Below are 26,110 nucleotides of genomic sequence, written 5' to 3' on the forward strand. Positions count from 1 at the left end.
TTCAGGCTGAAGACGATTCAAAATGCAGGGCATCTCGAAAATTATACGGCCAATGGGTCCTTTGAATGTATTAGTTCAAGCCATGTATTAAACATTTATTATGCATCTGGTGGCATGGTGGTGTAGTGATTAGTGCTGTCGGCTCACAGCAAGAAGGTCCTGGGTTCAATCCCAGTGGCCAACAAGGGCCTTTCTGTGTGGAGTTTGCATGTTCTCCCTGTGTCTGTGTGGGTTACCTCCGGGTGCTCCGGTTTCCCCCATTGTCAAAAGACATGTGGTTAGGTTAATTGAATACTCTAAATTACCCATAGGTATTAATATCTGGGCTGTGTTCCCTGGTCAGACATGAATAGTATGGCGGCTGCCTGTGGTGCCTTTGTATGCCTTCGACTTGGCCATGTTGAACTGCGACCTTTGCAATTCAGCTATTCAGCTGCAAGAAAGGATGATCAGCCACTCTAAATAAATAAAATTTGCAGCCATAATTTATTCAAAGATGACAAACAGAGTTGAGCCAAAAGACTGTGTTATGGTCAAAATAACATTAATTATATTATTCCTAAAAATGTAAACCCAGAATCGCAGATGTGTATATGCAGTACATACTTAATTCGTTAGTTGGGCAAATTGTGCACTTAGGAGGTGCAGCTGGACCAATCTGGTGTCTTATTCATGAATATGTTCTATAAAATATATTAAAAGGTCATCGATAATTTCTGTATGATGTGCTGAATTAATAATATAAAGCAAAAGTGTTTTATGATTCAAAGAAGTTTATTAATGATTCAAAGCAGGACATTACAGTGATACAACAAATACTTGATGTTAAGAAGAAAAGCTCAGTCAAACTGAGGCAGGTAAAGGCCACATGTAACATACAGTGAAGCAGTAGAAGGTGAGCTGAGTAAAGTGTGTGTGAGCTCACAGCTCTGAGCACTGCTCTGTGTTCACTCTGCCCAACACAGTAGGTTGGGTGTCTTTGGAGGCCTCACAGGTCACCACCTTGTTCCTCCACTGCTCCGGGTGGAGGCTCAGCGTGCTGCTCCAGCTGTAGAGGCCGTCCGCGTGCAGAACGGCGGTGCTGCGGCTCTCCCCCGAGCTCCAGCTGCTCCCATCAACCTTCCAGCTCAGTGTCCAGTCCGAGGGGAAGCCCTTGTCAGCCACACACATGAGTGTGACCTTCTCCTGCTGCAGCTCCACACTGGAGGGAGGCAACACCGTCACACTTGGCTGAGTGACACCTACACACACACACACACACACACACACACACACAGAGAGAGTTTAAAAAGGCTATGTTTCAGCTCACTGTGTTTTTCACTTCCTTTTATATCTCACAGAGCACAACCGAGCTCAGTGGAGCATCAAAAACGTTTCACATTCAATCCAAATACTTTTACATCTTAGCTCTATAATCATTTATATTACTGTGATGACTGGATTTTCAAATTTAAGTTTACTGTATATTCAGTAATCCAGAACATGAAAATTACTTGATAATCTGAATGAACAGCATTTAACAGACAACTTATTTAAGTCAGTTAAAGTTTCCACATTTAGCTCTGTTTTTGGACTCACAGCCTTGAAAAATATTAAATTTGTTGAGTATAATTCAGTGAAAAAATGTCAACGTTTAAAAAAAAAATTAACACAAAAAATAATGCCGATATTGTGTGTCCTGGCTCCATAAACTGTTGTCAGGTACATTTAATCAATTTCTAAAAGAACGGAAATTTGAAAACCGAAGGCTTTTGTACTAAAATCACATTTCATTAGGTTGGTTAGGAGAAAAAAATATGAATTTGAATACACTTAATTTCAGTAATTAGTAAACAGGTTACTTACGGCCCACAGACAGTTTGGTTCCTCCACCAAAAGAAGAGCACAGTGATACAAACAGGTTTAGCGGCCGTACAAAAACCCTGCTGCTCTAAACTCACTGCTCTCTCCATCCATTTAAACCTCTTATTACAAAACAGCTACAAAACACCAATTTCTGCTCACATCAGCTGATTAATACACTAACTGCCTTTTGAATTTTTAATAATTTTGATTTTTAAAGATCAAGCTTGTCAAGGATGTACTTAGTGACTGAGACCTAGAAATAAATTGCACAAACTAAAGCTGAGAATTAACAAAGGTAGATCTGCAATTGTACAAGTTTTACCCAGAATGCCTCATGGAGTAAAAATGCTGATGTGCTAATAAGAAATTTACAATATATGACTTCATGTGTGGAGCTAAAGTGAGAATAATCCCTCCACTCCTTCTGTGGGCTGATATAAAGTTACAATATAATATTTAAGTCCTACAATAATCTAAAGATTAATTCACAGTCAAAACTATGAGTGTGCATTTACTCACTGCCAACATTGATGCTGCTTCTTCCACCATAAATCCACTACAGTGAGAAAATCATTAACATTCAGTACAAACACCATCCAGTGAAAGTTGAAGCTTCTCTCTCTAATTCACTTACTTATGCATCTTAGACCTCAAAGTGTTTTACAGAAAATCTCCATCTGACCCCACAAGTAAAATTCACACAGTAACTCTGTAGTAGTGTGAGAATTACAGTAAGATTGGGGGAATGTGGTAAAGGTGTTTCCATACTTAGAGGACACTTTGCATTGGCAGCACATGCTTCAGTGCTCTGGGAGTGTTTATAGCGCTGTGACTTTAACACTTCATGACTGAGAGCTGCTGCTACAGCAACTTCACCCACAGCTACCATGACTTTGATCCCCGTCTTCATCTGGACACTGATCCTCTGGACTCAAGGTCAGACACGGCTTCATATTTTATCTCTACAATGATCTGTTCATTCAGATAAACTTACTGTTTCTATTATAACTTTTCAATGTCCTATTGCATTATTGTGATTTTTTTTTCCCCAGAATGCAGAAGTCAAGTCACAGTAACTCAGACTCCTGCAGTGAAATCTGCTCTTCCAGGAGAAACAGTCACCATCAACTGTAGAACCAGTCAGGCAGTGTATTACTACAGCTCAAATGGCCACTACTTACACTGGTATCAGCAGAAACCTGGAGAAGCTCCTAAACTCCTGATTAAACTTGCAAATCAGCGACAGTCAGGTTTTCCAGCTCGTTTCAGTGGCAGTGGATCTGGATCTGATTTCACTCTGACCATCAGTGGAGTCCAGACTGAAGATGCAGGAGATTATTACTGTCAGAGTTGGCATTACATCAGTAGCATCTGGTACTAACACAGTGTTATAGAGTCGTACAAAAACCTCCCTCGGTCGGATTATAGAGAGACTGCACTGCTGCAGCTGGGAGAGACTGCAGGTGCTGAGTTGGAGGATGTGATACGACCGAATGACAGTCTGAAATACATTCCTTACACACACACATACACATCTATTTGTCAAAACTGCAGTTGAAAGAGTTAAACATGACTTATGTTGTGTGAGTACAGAGGAAAAAGTAATTAAATGTATACTCTGGCATAATGAGGAAAAATGCATGGTGACATATAAACGGTGAGACACATCTACCAGGTTTACACTTAGATCACATGGATTCAGATGCATGTTTTGCTCCACTGCATTCATCTACTTTAAAAAATAATCTAAAATGAAGAGAAATAAGTATTTGGACATTTTTTAAAATGTATTAAAATATTTTAATATACTTCCAGTGCATATGGAAAGTTTTCAGGCAGGCCCTTCCACATTTTCCACATTTTGATATTTTCAGACTCATCTTAAAATGGGTTCCACTCATATGTTTCTTATCAATCTATACACAATAGTCCATAATGACAAAGCAAAAACAGGTTTGTGGAATGTTTAAAACTTGACTAAAATTAAAAGACTTAAATATTCCATTTACTTGAGTATTCAGAACCTTTGTTGTGACACTCCACATTGAGCTCTGGAGCATCCTACTTCTATCACTGGTCCTAGAAATGCTTCTACACCTTCATTCGAGTCTGTGCCTAATTGAATTGATTAGACATAATAAGGAAATTCAGACACCTGTCTCTAAGGTACAGAAGGACAACCATTAGTGCAACCATTAGTGCATTCCTCTGTTAAAGGTACATTAGAGCCCACTTGGAGTTTGCCAAAAGGCATTTGAACGAATCTCAGACCATGAGAAGCAAGATCCTCTGCCCTGATCTACGAATATATGACTAAACTATTGGGCCACAATTACCAGTGGCATATATGGTGGAAACCATGCATTGGGCCTCACCTCATTATTACAATCCATACAGTGAAACACAGTGGAGACAGCATCATTCTCTCAGGATGTTTTTCTATAACAGGAACTGGGATACAAGTCAAGATAGAAGAAAAGATGGATGCAGAAATATATAGAGCAATGCTAGGTGAAAACCCTAACCTATTCCAGAGTGCCCAAGATCTCAGGCTAGAGTGAAAGTTTACATTTCAAGAGCTGCCCAAACAGAAGCCAGGCCTGAAACCAACAGAGCATCTCTGGAGAGACCAGAAAATGTTTGTGATTCTGCGAAGAAGTACGGGAGAAACTTCAGAAACAAATGTTTGCCAAGCTTGAGGGATAATTTCCGAGGAGACTTGAGGCCGTCATTGCTGCCAAAGTACAAAGTGAAGGGTTTGAATACTTATGTAAATTAGATATTTATCTTTTATTTTTAATGAATTCAGAAAAAAAAATCCCCAAAACTTTTTGCTTTGTCATTGTTTTATATTGTGCGTAGATTAATGAGGGGGAAAAAAAACTGAGTTGAATCCATTTTAAGATCAGTCTGAAATGGACCAAAATGTGGAAAAATTGAAAGGGTCTGGAAACCTCCTGTATGAACTGTATCTACTTCATATATACACACACAATGTTATTTGACTTTGTTCAAACAAAGAGTATGAATTCATAGGCATAAAATGGATGGGAAAAAATATCTGGACACCACAAATTACCAACATTAGTACTTGATTGCCATGCAAGGCATAGTTATTTTGGCTTTATGGCTATCTTGCTGGCACATCGATCTTTTCCCCAGATTCACTTTCTTAGTTGGTGAGATGAAATTCTCCTCTAATATGCCCCAGTATATCAGTCCATGCATAATTTTGCCAATGACGTATAACGCTCCAGTATTATTTGCAAAGAAGCAGCCTCATATCATGATGCTCCCACTTCAGTATTTCCCTGAAGGTAGAGTTTTTTGGGGATCATGTACACAACCGTTTTTTCTCCAAACATGATCAGCTGAATTGCCCAAAAGAGTTCAATTTTTGATTTGTCTGACCATGTTCCAAAATAGTTCTGATTTTTCTAAATACATTTAGATGTGAATCTCTCTGTTTGTTTGTTTGTTTGTTTGTTTGTTTTTTGTTTGTTTGTTTTAGCAGAGGGATTTATAAATGGAGATGCTTGTGGTACAGTTCATTTAAGTAATATTGCACAAATAAGAGTGCTCTTATGCTGAATTACAGCTCGGCTGTGACTCGGCCAGACTCACAAAGCTGCAAGTATTTACAACTGTGCTGATAATCAGTATATGACAGCACAATTGCAAGTGGGACATTACTTTTATAAACAAGACATTAATAAGGAGTAACTGACATTTCAGACACAATGCATACACCATTTACACAAAATTTGGCATATTTTGCAAAATGCAATAAAAACAAGTCTGTCATTTGTTCATTCACATGAACCTTTATTTAACTGACAAAAGTACAAAGAAAAGATTTTCAGTAGTTTTACTGACCAATTTAATTGTATTTTGCAAATATAAATGAAGTTAGAATTTGATGCGTGTATCTCACACACACACACAAAAGAAAAAAAACATTGGCCGGAGTCATTATTACCATTGTGTTACATAACCTTTCCTTTAAATAACACTTTTTAATTGTATTGGAACAGAGGATACAAATTGTTGTAATTTTGCAATTAGAATTTTTGTCCATTTTTGCTTGATACAAGACTTCAGCTGCTCAGCAGGCTGCAGTCACCATTGTCTGATTTTCCTCTTCATGATGCGCCATAGATTCTCACTAGCAGACAGATGTGGACTGGCAGCAAGCCAGTCAAGCGCACACACGAAGCCACACTGTTGTAGCCTGTGCAGAATGAGGGCTGACACTGTCCTGTTCAAATGAGCATGGGCTTCCCAGGAAGAGACATTGCCTTGATGAATATGTCTCTCTAAAATCCCAATATATGCCCCAATATATCAATGGCATCTTCATACACATGCAACTCATCCATGCCGTGAGCAGTACTGCACCCCCATACCATCACAGATGCTGGCTTTTACACTTTTCTCTGATGGTCATGATGGTCATGTTCACCTTTGGCATTGAGAACTCTGTGTCCAGTTTTCCTGAACACAAGCTGAAATGTGGACTCATCTGACCACAGCACACGTTTCCACTATCTTACGGTCCATCTGAAATGAGTTCGGGCCCAGAGAAATCGGTGGTGGAATTAATAAATGGTAGAATTAATGAATGACTTCCTCTTTACGTGATACAGTTTCAGATTGCATTTCTGGATGCAGCAGCAGACTGTGTGATGTGACAATGGTTTTCCAAACTACTCCTGAGCCCATGTGGCTATATTTGTTACATTAGTATGACAGTTTCTCAGGCAGTGCCAACTGAGGGCTCAAAGGTCATGCGCATTCAATAGTGGTTACTGACCTTGCCTTTTACATACTCCGATGTCTCCGAATTCCATGAATGTTTCCACAATATTATGTACTGGAGATTTTGAAAGACCTAAAATTGTGCATTCTGAAAGTTCTTTTTGAATTGACTAACAATTCTCTCATGAATTTTGGTACAAAGGAATGAGCCACAACCCATTCTTGCTTTGGTGCATGCTCCTTTTGTTACCAATTAACCTGCTTATTGTAGAATCTTCCAAAAAGGTGTTACTTGAATATCCTATGGACTTTTCAACTCCTGCTACTCAACATGAGTGCTATTCTGTTGTAAATGTCATCCACTATTTTTGCAGTTTTTCTTTGCAATGACTTACTGTTACTTATAGTGACTGTTACTGGGCAGCATAGCCAGATTTCTTTCAATGAAAATAAATTATGAGAAAAGTTAAGAAGCTAAACTGCCCCTAAATCTTACTATATGTTTATTTTATATATTTTTTCATTCATCATGCAAATATTACTAATTTGCAAGTGTGAAACCATGTTTTCCTGACTGTGTAATTTTTATAAAGGTTTTTTTTAATGCAAATCCTTTTCAAGGAAAGAAATAAGAAGAGAAAGCAATCCTCCTTAGCAGTTCAAAAGCTGGTTTACTCAAGAAACACAGACGCTTACATGAACAGCTCTGAGTCCCAGAATAGATCAACACTTTCAGCAGATGTTCATGGTTCAGTCGAACTCACTCATACACAACACACAGTGCTGCACGTGACCTGAGGTGGTGGACTCTGTGTTATATCAGCAATGACTGGTATGTTAATGGCTCAGCAGTTGATACCCGTTACTTAGACTTAGACAACCTTTATTGTCATTCAGTATGCAACAAGCGTACACCGAACAAAATTTCATTGCAGTTTGGCTCAGCACAGAATTAAATATGAAGTGTATTAAATTAAATTATGCAGCAGCAAAAATTTTATGAAGTGCAATAGTATAAAGTGACCTGTGGAATTAGGAATGTTCAAGTTATAAATAGAAGTTCAGAGTTTGGGTTTGGAGTTCAGCAGTCTGGTGACCTGGGAGGAAAAGCTTACTTACCACAGCTGGAGTTTTTAGTGGTGAAATGCTGGCCATTTTATTAACCGGAGGAATTCACCTCTATTATGGTAATAGTAGTGGATATCCCTCCCAATGCTAATATAACCCCAATTCCAAAAAAGTTGGGACAAAGTACAAATTGTAAATAAAAACGGAATGCAATGATGTGGAAGTTTCAAAATTCCATATTTTATTCAGAATAGAACATAGATGACATATCAAATGTTTAAACTGAGAAAATGTGTCATTTAAAGAGAAAAAATTAGGTGATTTTAAATTTCATGACAACAACACATCTCAAAAAAGTTGGGACACGGCCATGTTTACCACTGTGAGACATCCCCTTTTCTCGTTACAACAGTCTGTAAATGTCTGGGGACTGAGGAAACAAGTTGCTCAAGTTTAGGGATAGGAATGTTAACCCATTCTTGTCTAATGTAGGATTCTAGTTGCTCAACTGTCTTAGGTCTTTTTTTGTCGTATCTTCCGTTTTATGATGCGCCAAATGTTTTCTATGGGTGAAAGATCTGGATTGCAGGCTGGCCAGTTCAGCACCCGGACCCTTCTTCTATGCAGCCATGATGCTGTAATTGATGCATATGTGGTTTGGCATTGTCATGCTGGAAAATGCAAGGTCTTCCCTGAAAGAGACGTCGTCTGGATGGGAGCATATGTTGCTCTAGAACCTGGATATACCTTTCAGCATTGATGGTGTCTTTCCAGATGTGTAAGCTGCCCATGCCACACGCACTAATGCAACCCCATACCATCAGAGATGCAGGCTTCTGAACCGAGCGCTGATAACAACTTGGGTCGTCCTTCTCCTCTTTAGTCCGAATGACACGACGTCCCTGATTTCCATAAAGAACTTCAAATTTTGATTCGTCTGACCACAGAAAAGTTTTCCACTTTGCCACAGTCCATTTTAAATGAGCCTTGGCCCAGAGAAGACGTCTGCGCTTCTGGATCATGTTTAGATACGGCTTCTTCTTTGAACTATAGAGTTTAGCTGGCAACGGCGGATGGCACGGTGAATTGTGTTCACAGATAATGTTCTCTGGAAATATTCCTGAGCCCATTTTGTGATTTCCAATACAGAAGCATGCCTGTATGTGATGCAGTGCCGTCTAAGGGCCCGAAGATCACGGGCACCCAGTATGGTTTTCCGGCCTTGACCCTTACGTACAGAGATTCTTCCAGATTCTCTGAATCTTTTGATGATATTATGCACTGTAGATGATGGTATGTTCAAATTCTTTGCAATTTTACACTGTCGAACTCCTTTCTGATATTGCTCTGCTATTTGTCGGTGCAGAATTAGGGGGATTGGTGATCCTCTTCCCTTCTTTACTTCTGAGAGCCTCTGCCACTCCAAGATGCTCTTTTTATACCCAGTCATGTTAATGACCTATTGCCAATTGACCTAATGAGTTGCAATTTGGTCCTCCAGCTGTTCCTTTTTTGTACCTTCAACTTTTCCAGCCTCTTATTGCCCCTGTCCCAACTTTTTTGAGATGTGTTGCTGTCATCAAATTTCAAATGAGCCAATATTTGGCATGAAATTTCAAAATGTCTCACTTTCGTCATTTGATATGTTGTCTATGTTCTATTGTGAATACAATATCAGTTTTTGAGATTTGTAAATTATTGCATTCCGTTTTTATTTACAATTTGTACTTTGTCCCAACTTTTTTGGAATCGGGGTTGTACTACTCCTGCATGAGCTCCATGATGCCATCAATGAGCAACAAATGGCCCACCCCAATGGCGTTTTTGTTGTTGCTGGGCATTTCAACCATGCCAACCTGAAAACTGTAGCACCAATGTTTTACCAGCATGTCAACTTTGCCACAAGGGGAGAGAACATGGTGGCCTTATTTTACACCAACATTTGTGACTCACACAAGGCCATCCTCTACCCCCACCTGACACTCAGAACACCTTTGTTTCCTGCTTCCCCAAGCATACAGGCCACTGCTGAAATACTCCAGGCCAGTTCAAAGGACCATCAGAGTCTTGCCTGAAGGAGTCACTTCTGCACGACAGGACTGCTTTGAAAACATGGATTGGAACATCCTCAGGGAAGCTGCACCTATGACCAGCACATCTGCCTGGAAGAACACACAGACTCTGTGTGTACATAGAACAATACATAGAGGATGTCACTGTCGAAAAGACCATAAACACATGTACCAACCAGAAGCCGTGACTGATGGCTGAGGTCCATGCCCTGCTCAGAGCAAGAGATGCTGCCTTCAACTTGGGAGAGGAAGGGCCTCTCAGGTCAGCAGGGGCTCAGCTTTCCAAAGCCATCAGGAAAGCAAAACACCAGTATGTGCAGAAGATTAACATCCACTTTTGTTATACAGTGGTGCTTGAAAGTTTGTGAACCCTTCAGAATTGTCTACATTTCTGCATAAATATGACCTAAAACATCATCAGATTTTCACAGAAGTCCTAAAAGTAGATAAAGAAAACCCAGTTCAACAAATGAGACAAAAATATTTTACTTGGTCATTTATTTATTGATGGAAATGATCCAATATTACATTTCTGTGACTGGCAAAAGTATGTGAACCTTTGCTTTCAGTATCTGGTGTGACCCCCTTGTGCAGCAATAACTGCAACTAAACGTTTCCAGTAACTGTTGATCAGTCCTGCACACTGGCTTGGAGGAATTTTAGCCCATTCCTTCGTACAGAACAGTTTCAACTCTGGGATGTTGGTGGGTTTCCTCACATGAACTGCTCGCTTCAGGACCTTCCACAACATTTCGATTGTATTAAGGTCAGAACTTTGACTTGGCCATTCCAAAACATTAACTTTATTCTTCTTTAACCATTCTTTGGTAGAACGACTTGTGTAATTTGGGTCGTTGTCTTGCTGCATGACCCACCTTCTCTTGAGATTCACTTCATAGACAGATGTCCTGACATTTGGCCGTTAGAATTCGCTGGTATAATTCAGAATTCATTGTTCCATCAATGATGGCAAGCCGTCCTGGCCCAGATGCAGCAAAACAAGCCCAAACCATGATACTACCACCATCATGTTTCACAGATGGGATAAGGTTCTTATGCTGGAATGCAGTGTTTTCCTTTCTCCAAACATAACGCTTCTCATTTCAACCAAAAAGTTCTATTTTGGTCTCATCCATCCACAAAACATTTTTCCCATAGCCTTCTGGCTTGTCCACGTGATCTTTAGCAAACTGCAGACGAGCAGCAATGTTCTTTTTGGAGAGCAGTGGCTTTCTCCTTGCAACCCTGCCATGCACACCATTGTTGTTCAGTGTTCTCCTGATGGTGGACTCATGAACATTAACATTAGCCAATGTGAGAGAGGCCTTCAGTTGCTTAGAAGTTACCCTGGGGTCCTTTGTGACCTCGCCAACTATTACATGCCTTGCTCTTGGAGTGATCTTTGTTGGTCGACCACTCCTGGGGAGGTTAATGACAGTCTTGAATTTCCTCCATTTGTACACAATCTGTCTGACTGTGGATTGGTGGAGTCCAAACTCTTTAGAGATGATTTTGTAACCTTTTCCAGCCTGCTGAGCATCAACAATGCTTTTTCTGAGGTCCTCAGAAATCTCCTTTGCTCGTGCCATGATACTCTTCCATAAACATATGTTGTGAAGATCAGACTTTGATAGATCCCTGTTCTTTAAATCAAACAGGGTGCCCACTCACACCTGATTGTCATCCCACTGACTAAAAACACCTGACTCTAACTTCACCTTCAAATGAACTGCTAATCCTAGAGGTTCACATACTTTTGCCACTCACAGATATGTAATATTGGATCATTTTCCTCAATAAATAAATTACCAAGTATAATATTTTTGTCTCATTTGTTTAACTGGGGTCTTTTTATCTACTGTTAGGACTTGTGTGAAAATCTGATTCACAAAATCGGGTTCACAAACTTTCAAGCACCACTGTACGAAGGATGCCAAATGCATCCTTGCCTGGAAAATCGCTGGAAGAATGCCTGGAAGAATGCCTGGAAGAACACACAGACTCTGTGTGTACATAGAACAGAACATACTGTAGAGGATGTCACTGTTGAAAAGACCATAAACACATGTGCCAACCAGAAGCCGTGACTGATGGCTCAGAGCAAGAGATGCTGCCTTCAACTTGGGAGAGGAAGGGCCTCTCAGGTCAGCAGGGGCTCAGCTTTCCAAAGCCATCAGGAAAGCAAAACACCAGTATGTGCAGAAGATTAACATCCACTTTTGTTATACAAAGGATGCCAAATGCATGTGGCAGGGTATCAAGTTTCTAACAGACTATAAAACTGCATCACATGACAACAACAGTGACACTCACCTCCCTGACATATTAAAATACTTCTACATTTGAAGCTCTGAATAACACATGGGCATGCAAGTCCACACCCACCACTAAAGAGCAGTCACTCTGACTGGCCCCAGCTGATGTGAGGAGGATGCTATCCAGAGTCAACCCCCACAGAGTTGCAGGCCCGGACAACATACCAGGGAGAGTGCTCAGGGACTGTGCTGAGCAGCGGGCAGGTGTCCTCACAGACATTGTTAATGTCTCCCTGGGCCAGGCTGTGGTCCCAGCCAGCTGCAAAAGACCACCATCATCCCAGTGCTGAAGAAATCAATGGCCAGGTGTCTGTGATCACCACCCAGTAGCATTGATTCCCATCATGAAGAAGTGTTTTGAGCATGTGATCATGAGACAGATTCACTCCACCCTCCCCACCTCATTGGACCCCCTTCAATTTGCATACCACCCCAAATTCTCCACTAATGACTCTATCTCCTACACCCTGCACTCTTTTCTATCACACCTGGGCACAAAGGATACAAAGGATGCTTTTCATCTACTTCAGCTCAGCATTTAATACAATCATCCCCCAGCAGCTGTTGAAGAAACTCTGTGCTGGGCCTTGATGCCTCACTCTGCAACTGAATCCCAGACATCAGGACAGAGAGACTGCAGTCAGTGCATACTGGCTGCAGAACATCAAGCACCATCATGTCCAGCACAGGTGCCCCCCATGGGTGCATGCTCAGCTGACTGCTGTTCATGCTGCTCACCCATGACTGCATTGCCGAGTCAGAATCCAAACTCACTATCAAGTACGCTGATGACATGACACTAATGGACCTCATCAGCAACAACAAAACACCATACAGAGAGGAGGTGGAAAAACTCATGAGCTGATATCATAACAGCAATCTGTCTCTTAATGTAGACAAAACAAAAGAGATTGTTGTTGATTTCTGGAGATGGTCAGCTGACAACCCTCCCCTGCTCATCAGTGACTCTGAAATAGAGAGAGTCAGAAGCACCAACTTTCTTGGTGTGAACATTTCTGACAACCTCATCTGCTCCATCAATACCATTTCCTCTGTGAAGAAAGCACAACAACATCTTCACTAACTGCAGAGACTGAAGAGAGCCAGCCCTCAGCCATCAATCCTCACCACCTTTTCCAGAAGAACTGTGGAGAGCATCCTAACCAGCTGCATCACTGCGTGGTTCAGGAATTGCAAAATACTGAAACACAAGATCCTACAGTACAACACATGGTGAGGACAGCTGGGAGGATCATAGGGGTCTCTCTCCCCTCCATCCAGGACATCTTCCAGGCACACTGTGTATGCAGAGCATCTGCCTTTGTGAAGGACCCCCACTCAACCCTCCTACAGACTGTCTGACACTCTGCCATTAGGGGGGTTCCACAGCATCAGGACCCACACTGTGAGATTCTGCAACAGGTTCTTCCCCCAAGCTGTCAGAGCCCTGAACATCCTGGGGCCACCTAACACCTCACTCCCAGAACAACCCGCCTCCCCCATCCCACACGCACAATAGACAATAGATGTCTCACATGTCTGTTCACCGTCACTCTCAAAAGGACAATGGACATTCACTACACAATCTGCACATGGTCACTTTAAACTGTGCACTGGTACTTCATTCTTTAGCTCATCACACCTGACTCCATAGTTCTGCTGCTGTTGACCTTATCAAAGTCCTTCTCACGCCATGTGTCACATAGGGCGGCGCTGATCTCCGTTTCCGTAGCCCTCGGCCATTACATAGCTAGGGTTACAATTAGGGGCTAGTCCTCTGGTAACCGCTAGAGTTTGACTCCCCACTTGCATCTGTATTTGTTAGATTTAGAGCCATGATTTAAGTTAGTTTTATAGCTACAGAACGTGATTTAGGATTGTTAGATTTAACCAGTCTCTTCAGTGTTGAATTTGAAATTGAAATGATTGAATGTTAGATTTAATGTTAGCTTTAAAGCTGCATTAAGTGATTCATGTTAGTTTTATAGTTTTATAGATTTATATTAGCCTTATTGCTGCAAAAGGTAATTCATGTGTTAAGACTTTATGATTTTAATATTTTAGAGGATTCATTTTAGTTTTATAGTTTTATAGATTTATATTAGCCTTATTGCTGCACAAGGTAATTCATGTGTTAAGATTTTATGATTTTAATATTTTAGAGCTTTTTAAGATCCTTTATTATTTTAGACTATTACATATACTGTAACAGTGATTTTAAACTATTCCTGTGTAACTTGACCTTCGTCCAGTGGAAAAGACACTTCTTTGCTAGACTAAACATGTGTGTTTTGTTTAAAATTGTCGTAAAAAACATCTCGCATTTTGTCATGCGTAAATGCTGAGTTGCTGAGTTGTTAAGAACATCCATTGATATGAAATATATACAGGATATTTTGCTTATGATTGATCCAAGGTTTCACTCACACACACACACACACACACACACACACACACACACACACACACACACACATTCATGCTGCACACACACACACACACATTCACACACACACACACACACACACACACACACATTAATGCATACACACATACACGCACGCACACACATACACGCATACACACACACATCTATACACACATTCACACATTCACACACACACACACACACACACACACACACACACACACACATTCATGCTGCACACATACACACACGCACACACATATATGCACACACACATACATGACAGACACAACAGACAAACACAGCTGCCTTGTAGAAAAATAAACAGTTCTTTGGATGTTATAAAAGGTCATTTTGGATGCTGTATCTTTGGTGAAAAGACTGTGAATAAACGACAGTGAAACCAATCTGTTTGTTTTCTGGTCTGTTTTTCGCAGTGTTTTTTCGCCCCAGAATTCTGCAGGTGGCACGAAGGCATTGATCTCGAGAGGTTGACCGTTCCGGCTCTGGGAACCTTTACAATTTGGTGGCCCGTACGGGGAATACTTTCAATCAGGTAAGAAATCTCTTTTATTTATTTTTTTAAAAGGGACTTCCACCTGGTTGGTAGTATCCGAAAAACTCAGTTATCTCCGTGTGTGAGTGAAGTTGCCACGGAACGATTTGTTTATTTGTTTATCCTCATGGATAGTTCCACGGGATGAGTTGTTTATACTTGTTTATCCTCGTGACTGGTTTCACGGGAAGATTGATTTGTTTATCCTCGTGACTGGTTTCACGGGAAGATTGATTTGTTTATCCTCGTGGAGAAGCCACGGGAAGATTGTTTATCCACGTGGAAAAGCCATGGGAAGATTGTTTATCCTCATGGAGAAGCCATGGGAAGAGTGTTTATCCTCGTGAATGAGCTGTCACGGGATGAGCGCGCTTTATGAGTTAAACACATAATAATTAATCTCAAGACTGATTCCTTCGTGCAACCATTATGGGGGGTAATTGTGATAAGGTATTCAGACCCAACCCTGAAGAAACTCCACGGGATTGGATGAATTGATGTGATTTAGAATTCTACACTACTCCGTGGTTAGACAAATTAGCCGAATGGACAGAATCACAGCCTCAGTCTTTGATTTATCCTCGTGCCGGAACTTTTAAATCAAACTACCTCGCTTCGGCACATAGACAGATATATGAAGGATTTGGCAACCCAGAATGGGATTATGATTACATGACCAAAGGCTATTTAGAATGGGTTAAAATGAAATCAATATGGGACGATTTTCACGGAATTAAAGAGACTAAAGAGCAAAATAAATCATTACCATGCCCTAAGCCTGACGATAAAGCAAAACCTGCTTTGTCTAGATCTACACATACAGCCTCTGCTCTCCCGCCAATGTACGAGGGATCAAAAAACGTTCCTGCATACACACCTGCAAAACTATATCCGGAGTTAACTAATACTTCATGTCCCGCTGATAGCGTTCCTAGCGCACCTGTATCTCTTGACACAGGTGCTAAACCTAATAAACCCAAAGCAGATAAAGAAAAACCCTCTGTAAGCTCAAACACGCTGTTACAAAAAAACGAGACTAATGATTCCAATACAGACGATGACTCTGATGATGATAACGATGATAATGTGGGTTCCCCTCCGTCGCCTCGCCCCGTGAATGCCGCTTGTGTATGGGTTCGGAGGGGAAGAGGACTTAAGATCACTCCGCCTTCGGCATCAGACCTAAAATATATTATTAAGCTGTTGCCTTCGGTAGACAAACCACTTAACTTTGTAGACATGCTCATAAAAATGTGTCGACGTTCCCAGCTGGTCGGAGCAGATTACCGTTTTATCCTGCATGCCGTTCTAAGCGATAGTTATGATGAAGCTGCATTATTAGCTGCAGTGCCCTGCTTAGACCCTTAGAATGATGACTACGAAGTAGTTAAAACTAAGGCAGAAGAAGACGGCAGCACCACCATAAAGCATGAGCTTAAGTTCTACTGGAACGATACCAATAGAGCCATGAGTGAATTAAAGGAACAATTGACGCATTATCTGCTCTCACGACAACAGGCTAACCGTGATCTTTCACAGGTTACTAATTGTAAACAGGAGAAGGCTGAACTCACTTCAGAGTTTCTGATGCATTTTAGCGAGACATGGACTTGTCTGGGAAACATGCAATTAAATCAGCAGCAAGCCAATCCACTGTTTATTTTGACATGTTTGAATAATTGTCATCCTGATATACAGAAGGTTCTGAAATATCATTTAAGTGACCGTAGTAATATGATAGTGAGAACCCTAGGGGAAAAAATTAGAACTATGGAGGGAGATGGTATTCTGGATAGTAAGCAGGTAGCCTGCCTTTCTGTGGTTGGTGGCTACTCACAGCCCCGTTGGGACATGAATAGACAACAAAGGAATCAGAATTCGAGCATCGGCCTGCAAGCCAGGGTACGCCCTGGAGCGTGCCACTATTGTGGCAAAGAAGGACATTGGCAACATGAGTGTAGAAAGAAAAAGGCAGATGAAGCCAATTCACAGCATATGTTTCCCCTTCCTCCTCCTAATCTTCAGCAGCATCAATCTCCTGAAATGTTTCCCCTTCCTCCTCCTAATCTTCAGCAGCATCAATCTTCTGAAATGTTTCCCCTTCCTCCTCCTCCTCCTAATCTGTCTGCCCCTACGGCAAACCCTTTCGCGCAGCAACACCCCACAGGCCCATATCAAACTTAGAGATGCCTACAGAGCTGTGACCCTGTGATGCTACATTGTTCTTTCGACTCTTATCTAGCCAATGATTTGCCTGTCATAGAATTAGCTATAGATGGAAAGGTGCTTCCTTTTCTAATTGATACTGGTGCTACGATGTCCTCTGTGGGAAAATCCTACAAGGACCCTATTTCTAACAAAACTGTTTGCTCTGTGGGAATTGATGGGGTCCCTTTCTCCACCCCTTGCACTCCTCCGTTATTGGTAACCTGTCCCGCTGACACAGCACTTCGTAAACATCACTCTTTTGTGTTTATGCCACAGTGTCCTTTTAATCTAATGGGGCAGGATCTAATGAGTCTGTTACATTTATCCATTTCGTTTCAGGGATCAAAAATGATTATTTGCACTCCTGACTTTCTGCCTTATCTTATCTTTCTTCACATATGACTGTTCCAAATATCTCTGCTGTTTGCATGGCTTCTGTAAACACTGTTATTTCTTCTACAGATCCTTCTACAGATCCTTTTAATGATCTCCCCTCCTCCCTTTGGGCTGAACACAAGGACGAGGTTGGCCTAGTTCATTGTGTTCCTTATGAAGCTAAGCTTAAACACGTGCTTCCTGTTTATGTTAAACAGTATCCTCTCTCTGAAAACAAGGCCAAAGGAATCAATGTCATCCTACAGTCTCTTCTTGAGCAAGGCATGGTGAGACCGTGTACCAGCTCGTACAATACACCTGTCAATCCAGTACCTAAACCTGATGGTACCTGGCATTTTACGCAGGACTTATGTAAGATTAATGAACTGATTGTCCCTGTGGCACCCATTGTACCTGACGTTTCCTCTGTAATGTCAAAAGTTCCTGCTCATCATTGCTGTTTTTCCGTTATTGATCTCTGTTCTGCTTTTTTCAGCGTTCCTGTTGAAGAAAACACACAGCCTTTGTTTGCATTCATGCACAGGGGGAAGCAGTATACTTGGACACGCCTACCACAAGGTTTTATTGATTCCCCTGCTGTTTTCTCAGCCGTAATTCGTAACGCACTCTGTGACCTCTCCCTCCCTCAGGGCTCTGTGGTCCTGACGTATGTAGATGATCTTCTGGTATCTGCTGAATCACCAGAAATCTGTCAAGACACCTCCTTACGCCTGCTCCAACATCTGGCACACAAGGGCTTCAAGGTTTCCAGAACCAAGCTTCAATTTTGCATGGACACTGTTAGGTATTTGGGTTTTGAACTTTCACAAGGTTGTCATAAGCTGTCATCTGATTGGGTGCAGGTGATCCTAGACACAAAATGCCCTGCAACTAAACATGCACTGATGTCTTTTCTGGGTCTTATCCACTACTGCAGACAATGGATCCCTGACTGCTCTTTATATGACAAGATTCTCCGATCTGCAATCTCTCATCACGATCCACTGCAACATCCTTTGACCTGGACTGACACTATGATGGACGCTTATCACTCCCTCAAAAGTGCTCTCTGTTCAGCCCCGGCCCTGAGTTTACCTGACTACTCAAAGCCCTTCCATCTCTATGCCTGTGAACACCAAGGCACAGCTTCTGCTGTTTTGGCCCAGGAGCATGGGGGTGGGATGCGTCCTTGTGCATTTTTATCCAAAACATTAGACACTGTTGCTCAAGGCTTACCTGCGTGTCTAAGGGCTGTCGCCACCTGTGCTCTGATGGTTTTAGATGCAGAAAAATTGGTTTTGTCTCACCCACTGATCTTGCACTCATCACATCAAGTTAAACAGGTGTTGCAAAATTTACAAACCCAACATATGACTGTGCAGCGACGCTCCAGATATGAAACCATTCTTTTTTTCTACTGACAATCTCGAAATTCGTGCCACATCCTCTTTCAATACTGTAGGTCACGCTCTCGTACGCCTTCTTAATTCTCAGGACGACACTCTGGAGGACACCGATCATGATTGTCTATCTGAAATCTTGCATACTACCAGTATCAAGTCTGATCTCTCCTCCAGCCCTCTAGGGATGGGGGAAGTACTCTTTGTTGATGGCTCTTGTTCTAAACCCTCAGATGGTGTTTTCCTCTGTGGTTATTCTGTGTGTTCACTGCCTGATATTGTGCATGAGGCCTATGCTCTTCCTTTCTCTTCGGCTCAGGCAGCCGAGTTGTATGCGCTAATGTGTGCTTGTATTTTGTTTCAGGGCAAGGATGTCACAATCTACACAGACTCTCGTTACGCCTTTGGTGTGGCTCATGATTTTGGGAAAATTTGGCAGTCTTGAGGCTTCCACACCGCAGACAGGAAGCCCATTTCACACTCTACCTTATTACAAAATCTCATTGATTCTTGTCATCTCCCTAGGTCACTCGCTATAGTTAAAACTAAAGCGCATGCCTCGGGAAACACACCTGAAATCATGGGTGATTCTCTTGCTGATTGTATTGCAAAACTTGCTGCTGCTTCTGGTGTCATGTCTCCTGGCCTAGATCCTTCGCCATGTAATACGTCTTGCCTTGCCAGTACACTGATTCCGGATCTCGATCTTTTTTCTTTACAGGCTTCATCCTCTCCAAATGATTCTGCCTTTTGGCAGTTACAAGGCGCTTATGTTGCCTCTGATGGCCTATGGTACAGTCAGGATGGCCGCCTTTGTCTTCCATCTCATTGCCTTCCCTTCCTCGTGCATGAATTTCATGGCGTGACACATCGTGCACGAAGGGGGGTGAAGGGGGACATGAGCAAACTTTTTTGTATAGCCAATTTAAACAGTTTGGTGGACTCAATTCTCGAGAGATGCCTCATCTGCGCACAAAATAATCCCTCTAAAGCAGTCGTGAAACACGATTGTTTACCCATACCTACGTCTCCATTCCTAGAATGGCAAATCGACTTCACACACATGCCTCCCTGTGGGCCATTTAAATATCTCCTGGTGATTGTGGACAAGTTCTCTAAATGGGTAGAAGCCTTTCCTTGTTCTCGAGAGAACACGAAGGTAGTTACTTGTCTCATCATCTCATCTCATTATCTCTAGCCGCTTCATCCTTCTACAGGGTCGCAGGCAAGCTGGAGCCTATCCCAGCTGACTACGGGCGAAAGGCGGGGTACACCCTGGACAAGTCGCCAGGTCATCACAGGGCTGACACATAGACACAGACAACCATTCACACTCGCATTCACACCTACGGTCAATTTAGAGTCACCAGTTAACCTAACCTGCATGTCTTTGGACTGTGGGGGAAACCGGAGCACCCGGAGGAAACCCACGCGGACACGGGGAGAACATGCAAACTCCACACAGAAAGGCCCTCGCCGGCCCCGGGGCTCGAACCCAGACCTTCTTGCTGTGAGGCGACAGCGCTAACCACTACACCACCGTGCCGCCTCGTAGTTACTTGTATTCTGGCAAAAGAAATAATACCTCATTATGGGGTTCCAGACACCATAGACTCAGACAAAGGTACCCCTTTCACCTCAAAAGTCACACAAGACCTTTGTAAGTATCTCTCACTAAACTGGCATTTTCACTTTCCGTACCACCCTCAATCCTCTGGTATCGTAGAACGTACTAATCGAACATTGAAAGACGAACTAAGGCCATGCAGGCCACAGGTACAAAAAATTGGGTAGACTTATTGCCAGCCACTCTGGCTGAAATTCGTATGACATCAAAACCTAGTCTAGGGGGCTACTCCCCCTATGAAATTATTTTTGGAAGACCTTTCCCTCTCCCCTGGAGGAAGGGGACTCCGGCTCTGGGTACCTCTGATTTGAAAACACATATGGATGAGTATTCTGCAGCCCTTATCGATAAGTTGCATAAAATTTGTACTAAGGTCAATAGTACAATATTGTCTCCACCATCAGCACCCACACACCCCTTCCAAGTGGGAGACAAGGTACTGGTGCAACTTTTTAAACAATTTGGACAATTGGGAGAACCTAGATATAGTGGGCCTGCAGAAATAGTCACTATTACTCGTATTGCTGTTTTAACTTACAGTGGATCCATGCCACGCGATTGAAGAAGGCTCCATAACAAAGCTGTGTTACAATGACAAGTTTGCTATTAACGTTTTTCTGTGTCCCTATCCAGTCTCTGTTCTCTCTCTCTCTCTCTCTCTCTCTGAGCTCAACACAGATTTGACCTGACCTGTGTGCAGCCCTGGCCGACTGAGAATCCTCAGATTACTACCTGCAAGATGTTGTGAACAAAGAGGGGAAGAGATCATCCTCACTACAACTATGACAGTCCTCATCACAAGTTTCGTGACCACTCTACTGCTGCTTGGAGCAGGGTTACCCGCTCGAGCTGGACCTCAAGACAACATCTTCTGGCAATTAGCTAACTGGACTGCACGAACACACACGAACGAAAGTTGTTATGTATGTCATTTGATGCCGCCTTCTACTATTATTACACGCCCACCTTTGCCACTATGCTCTGAAGCTTTATATTATGCTTGGGGCCCAAAGGGCCAACCTTTTAAGTTTTGGGGCCCTTTCTGTAATTACTCTCTGCACCCCTCTGTGGTAGCAATGTTAAACCAGACTTCTTCAGTATCTGGCACAGATACCCCCAACATTATACTACAAGATTCTATCCTCACTACTTTGCAGGTAGATATGCCTTCTAATTTCATTTTCCCTCACTGTTTTAGAACAAATTACTCTAAAAGAAGTAACGTGTATTTGGGACAAATTCCTAATTCTCAATGTAATCACATATATGATCAGAATTCCGCCACCTCTCCATGTCCTCGCTGGGTCCCAAATTCATGCCAATGTAACCCTCCGCTAACTAATTGTACACGCAACAGTATCGGGTATGTCAATAATACATGTAGGGCTCATCCTGATTGTGTTCTACCACACCCTAATAATTATCCTGGTGCTAAATTAGCATTAAACTGGTACTGGTACTGCAGTAATAGATCTGATCTCTTTGTTTCTTTTCCCACCAAGTGGTCAGGCGTTTGTGCTCCCATACGACTCAAGAACGCTATCACTGCTATCCATCCCCTCTCTGCTCATCGCCCGAAACGAGATGTCTATGGTACTTTCCCACCCCTGACACATCAGCTTACTTCTGAATGGCACCATTTCTGGACATCGCTGTTTCCTCATTTTGGCGTATCTGATCTGTGGAGGGAAGTAGAAATAACACATTATCACTTAGCCAGCTTTGTTAATGAAACCACTAGAGCTGTAGATGGTATTAGGACTGAATTAACTGCCCTGCATCTAATGACTACTCAAAATCATATGGCCCTTGATATTTTGTTGGCAGAAAAGGGGGGTGTTTGTGCTATGGTTGGAGAAAGCTGTTGCACTTTTGTCCCTGCTAATGATAACCCAGATGGCGAAATTGGTGTAGCCGTACATCAAATGAAACAGATCACTCAACAGCTGGAGCATGACGAGCATGGAGACTCAGCAGGGTGGATGTGGTTTTCTAGATTGTTTGGTAAATGGACTGTTATTCTTTCTATGTGTATACCTGTAATTGTGGTTTTTCTTTTGTTTATTTTTCTGGGACCCTGCATTTTTAAATGCCTAATGGATAGAATGTATAAAATGATAAATGTTTTGCCCATAAACCCCCGCATAGGGAAAACAATGTATATTATCGTCGTGCTGCTAGGGTGTAACACTAATCTAATTAAAATCTAATCTGATACTATAAAATAGTATCAAAGGGGGGGATTGTTAGATTTAAAGCCATGATTTAAGTTAGCTTTATAGCTACAGAATGTGATTTTAGGATTGTTAGATTTAACCAGTCTCTTCAGTGTTGATTTTGAAATTGAAATGATTGAATGTTAGATTTAATGTTAGATTTAAAGCTGCATTAAGTGATTCATGTTAGTTTTATAGTTTTATAGATTTATATTAGCCTTATTGCTGCACAAGGTAATTCATGTGTTAAGACTTTATGATTTTAATATTTTAGAGGATTCATGTTAGTTTTATAGACTTATATTAGCCTTATTGCTGCACAAGGTAATTCATGTGTTAAGATTTTATGATTTTAATATTTTAGAGCTTTTTAAGATCCTTTATTATTTTAGACTATTACATATACTATAACAGTGATTTTAAACTATTCCTGTGTAACTTGACCTTCGTCCAGTGGAAAAGACACTTCTTTGCTAGACTAAACATAGTGTGTTTTGTTTAAAATTGTCGTAAAAAACATCTCGCACTTTGTCGTGCGTAAATGCTGAGTTGCTAAGAACATCCGTTGATATGAAATATATACAGGGTATTTTGCTTATGATTGATCCAAGGTTTCACTCACATACACACACACACACACACACACACGCATGCACACACATACACGCATACACACACACACATCTATACACACACACACATTCTCACACACACACACACACACACACACTCATGCACTCACACACATACACGCACGCACGCACACACACACGCACACATACATGACAGACACAACAGACAAACACAGCTGCCTTGTAGAAAGATAAACAGTTCTTTGGATGTTATAAAAGGTTTTTTTGGATGCTGTATCTTTGGTGAAAAGACTGTGAATAAACGACAGTGAAACCAATCTCTGTTTTTTTCTGGTCTGTTTTTCGCCCCAGAATTCTGCAGGTGGCACAAAGGCATTGATCTCGAGAGGTTGACCGTTCCGGCTCTGGAAACCTTTACAGTATTGCACCGTGCCTTGCCAGATGGCAGTAGGTACCATTTTAATGATGGTCTTTGGTATGACCCGACCATGAGTAGAACTCACAATCTCCCAATCGAGAGGCGGACACGCTAACCGCGAGGCCAACTCATGGTGTTGTTGACCTTATGTCACACTGCACTGTTTTTGCACTTCATTTTGTGTTATGTTATATAATGTTATGTTAGGTTGTGTTATGTTGTCTTTTGTCATCTTATGTGATGTTTGCACTATTTAATTTTGACTGTTTTATCTTGAATATTTGTTGTTTGCACCGTGGTCCATAAGAAAACAACATTTCATTCTTCTGTATACTATGTATGTGGAAGAATAACAATAAAGTTGAGTTGCAAACCAGGATTCCAACCCTGCAGGGATGACCTCCCTGCCACCTTTTATAAGTAAAATCAATTATCATTTGGAATCAAAAACATATTTCAGTTCAGTAGGAGTCACATGCAAAGTATGGCCCTGGTTAACAGATGTAACAACATTTACTTATCTTTTGCACTGCTCCAACTGTTAGACAGGTTGTCAAAACATCAAATAAGAATTCCCTTATTATGTTTTAAAAGTAAATTCTTTACCTATTCAGTCTCCCTCAAACACAGCCTCAGGCTAGATAGTTTCGTTGAATTAGTTCAGGCTGAAGACGATTCAAAATGCAGGGCATCTCGAAAATTATATGGACAATGGGTCCTTTGAATGTATTAGTTCAAGCCATGTATTAAACATTTATTATGCATCTGGTGGTATGGTGGTGTAGTGATAAGTGCTGTTGGCTCACAGCAAGAAGGTCCTGGGTTCAATCCCAGTGGCCAACAAGGGCCTTTCTGTGTGGAGTTTGCATGTTCTCCCTGTGTCTGTGTGGGTTACCTCCGGGTGCTCCGGTTTCCCCCATTGTCAAAAGACATGCGGTTAGGTTAATTGAATACTCTAAATTGCCCATAGTTGTCAATATCTGGGCTGTGTTCCCTGGTCAGACATGAGTAGTATGGCAGCTGCCTGTGGCACCTTTGTATGCCTTCGACTTGGCCATGTTGAACTGCGACCTTTGCAATTCAGCTATTCAGCTGCAAGAAAGGATGATCAGCCACTCTAAATAAATAAAATTTGCAGCCATAATTTATTCAAAGATGACAGAGTTGAGCCAAAAGTCTGTGTTATGGTCAAAATAACATTAATTATATTATTCCTAAAAATGTAAACCCAGAATCGCAGATGTGAATATGCAGTACATACTTAATTCATTAGTTGGGCAAATTGTGCACTAAGGAGGTGCAGCTGGACCAATCTGGTGTCTTATTCATGAATATCTCATCTCATCTCATTATCTCTAGCCGTTTTATCCTGTTCTACAGGGTCGCAGGCAAGCTGGAGCCTATCCCAGCTGACTACGGGTGAAAGGCGGGGTACACCCTGGACAAGTCGCCAGGTCATCACAGGGCTGACACATAGACACAGACAACCATTCACACTCACATTCACACCTACGGTCAATTTAGAGTCACCAGTTAACCTAACCTGCATGTCTTTGGACTGTGGGGGAAACCGGAGCACCCGGAGGAAACCCACGCGGACACGGGGAGAACATGCAAACTCCGCACAGAAAGGCCCTCACCGGCCACGGGGCTCGAACCCGGACCTTCTTGCTGTGAGGTAACAGCGCTAACCACTACACCACCGTGCCACCCCTAATTTGTGTATGATGCGCAGAATTAATAATACAAAGCAAAAGTGTTTAATGATTCAAAGAAGTTTATTAATAATTCAAAGCAGGACATTACAGTGATACAACAAATACTTGATGTTAAGAAGAAAAGCTGAGTCAAACTGAGGCAGGTAAAGGCGACATGTAACACACAGTGAAGCAGTAGAAGGTGAGCTGAGTAAAGTGTGTGTGAGCTCACAGCTCTAAGCACTGCTCTGTGTTCACTCTGCCCACCACAGTAGGTTGGTTGTCTTTGGAGGCCTCACAGGTCACCACCTTGTTCCTCCACTGCTCCGGGTGGAGGCTCAGCGTGCTGCTCCAGCTGTAGAGGCCGTCCGCGTGCAGAACGGCGGTGCTGCGGCTCTCCCCCGAGCTCCAGCTGCTCCCATCAACCTTCCAGCTCAGTGTCCAGTCCGAGGGGAAGCCCTTGTCAGCCACACACATGAGTGTGACCTTCTCCTGCTGCAGCTCCACACTGGAGGGAGGCAACACCGTCACACT

At 42.0% G+C, this 26,110-nt stretch overlaps 2 protein-coding genes across 2 annotated transcripts; one reads left to right on the forward strand and one right to left on the reverse strand.

Moving 5' to 3' along the window:
- Positions 1-796: 796 nt before the first annotated feature.
- Positions 797-12,853, reverse strand: LOC132870617 (immunoglobulin lambda-like polypeptide 5). The gene is made up of 4 exons (XM_060904331.1): positions 12,710-12,853; positions 3,188-3,346; positions 1,846-1,930; positions 797-1,241 (listed from the first exon to the last, which is right to left on the reverse strand). The coding sequence occupies exons 1-4, from the start codon at positions 12,851-12,853 to the stop codon at positions 922-924; spliced, it is 708 nt and encodes a 235-aa protein (XP_060760314.1). The 3' UTR covers positions 797-921.
- Positions 12,854-21,460: 8,607 nt separating this feature from the next.
- Positions 21,461-24,094, forward strand: LOC132882079 (endogenous retrovirus group FC1 Env polyprotein-like). Its single transcript, XM_060915308.1, has 3 exons — positions 21,461-21,809; positions 22,155-22,656; positions 23,813-24,094. Exons 1-3 carry the CDS (start codon positions 21,588-21,590, stop codon positions 23,992-23,994), a joined length of 906 nt encoding a protein of 301 aa, XP_060771291.1. The 5' UTR covers positions 21,461-21,587; the 3' UTR covers positions 23,995-24,094.
- The last annotated feature ends 2,016 nt before the right edge of the window (positions 24,095-26,110 follow it).

Source organism: Neoarius graeffei, chromosome 2 (assembly GCF_027579695.1).
Source record: "Neoarius graeffei isolate fNeoGra1 chromosome 2, fNeoGra1.pri, whole genome shotgun sequence".
NCBI lineage: Eukaryota > Metazoa > Chordata > Actinopteri > Siluriformes > Ariidae > Neoarius > Neoarius graeffei.

What these genes read in the sequence shown, in the direction of transcription:
- LOC132882079 (XM_060915308.1), top strand. Translation starts at nt 21,588, where the DNA reads ATGCCGCCTTCTACTATTATTACACGCCCACCTTTGCCACTATGCTCT. An exon ending in CTATCCTCACTACTTTGCAG is followed by an intron (nt 21,810 to 22,154) that starts GTAGATATGCCT and finishes TTTCCCACCAAG; the next exon opens with TGGTCAGGCGTTTGTGCTCC. An exon ending in GTGGTTTTCTAGATTGTTTG is followed by an intron (nt 22,657 to 23,812) that starts GTAAATGGACTG and finishes TTTTCGCCCCAG; the next exon opens with AATTCTGCAGGTGGCACAAA.
- LOC132870617 (XM_060904331.1), bottom strand. Translation starts at nt 12,853, where the DNA reads ATGTCATCAGCGTACTTGATAGTGAGTTTGGATTCTGACTCGGCAATG. An exon ending in TGCTTGATGTTCTGCAGCCA is followed by an intron (nt 3,347 to 12,709) that starts GTATGCACTGAC and finishes AATGTATTTCAG; the next exon opens with ACTGTCATTCGGTCGTATCA. An exon ending in AACCAAACTGTCTGTGGGCC is followed by an intron (nt 1,242 to 1,845) that starts GTAAGTAACCTG and finishes GTGTGTGTGTAG; the next exon opens with GTGTCACTCAGCCAAGTGTG.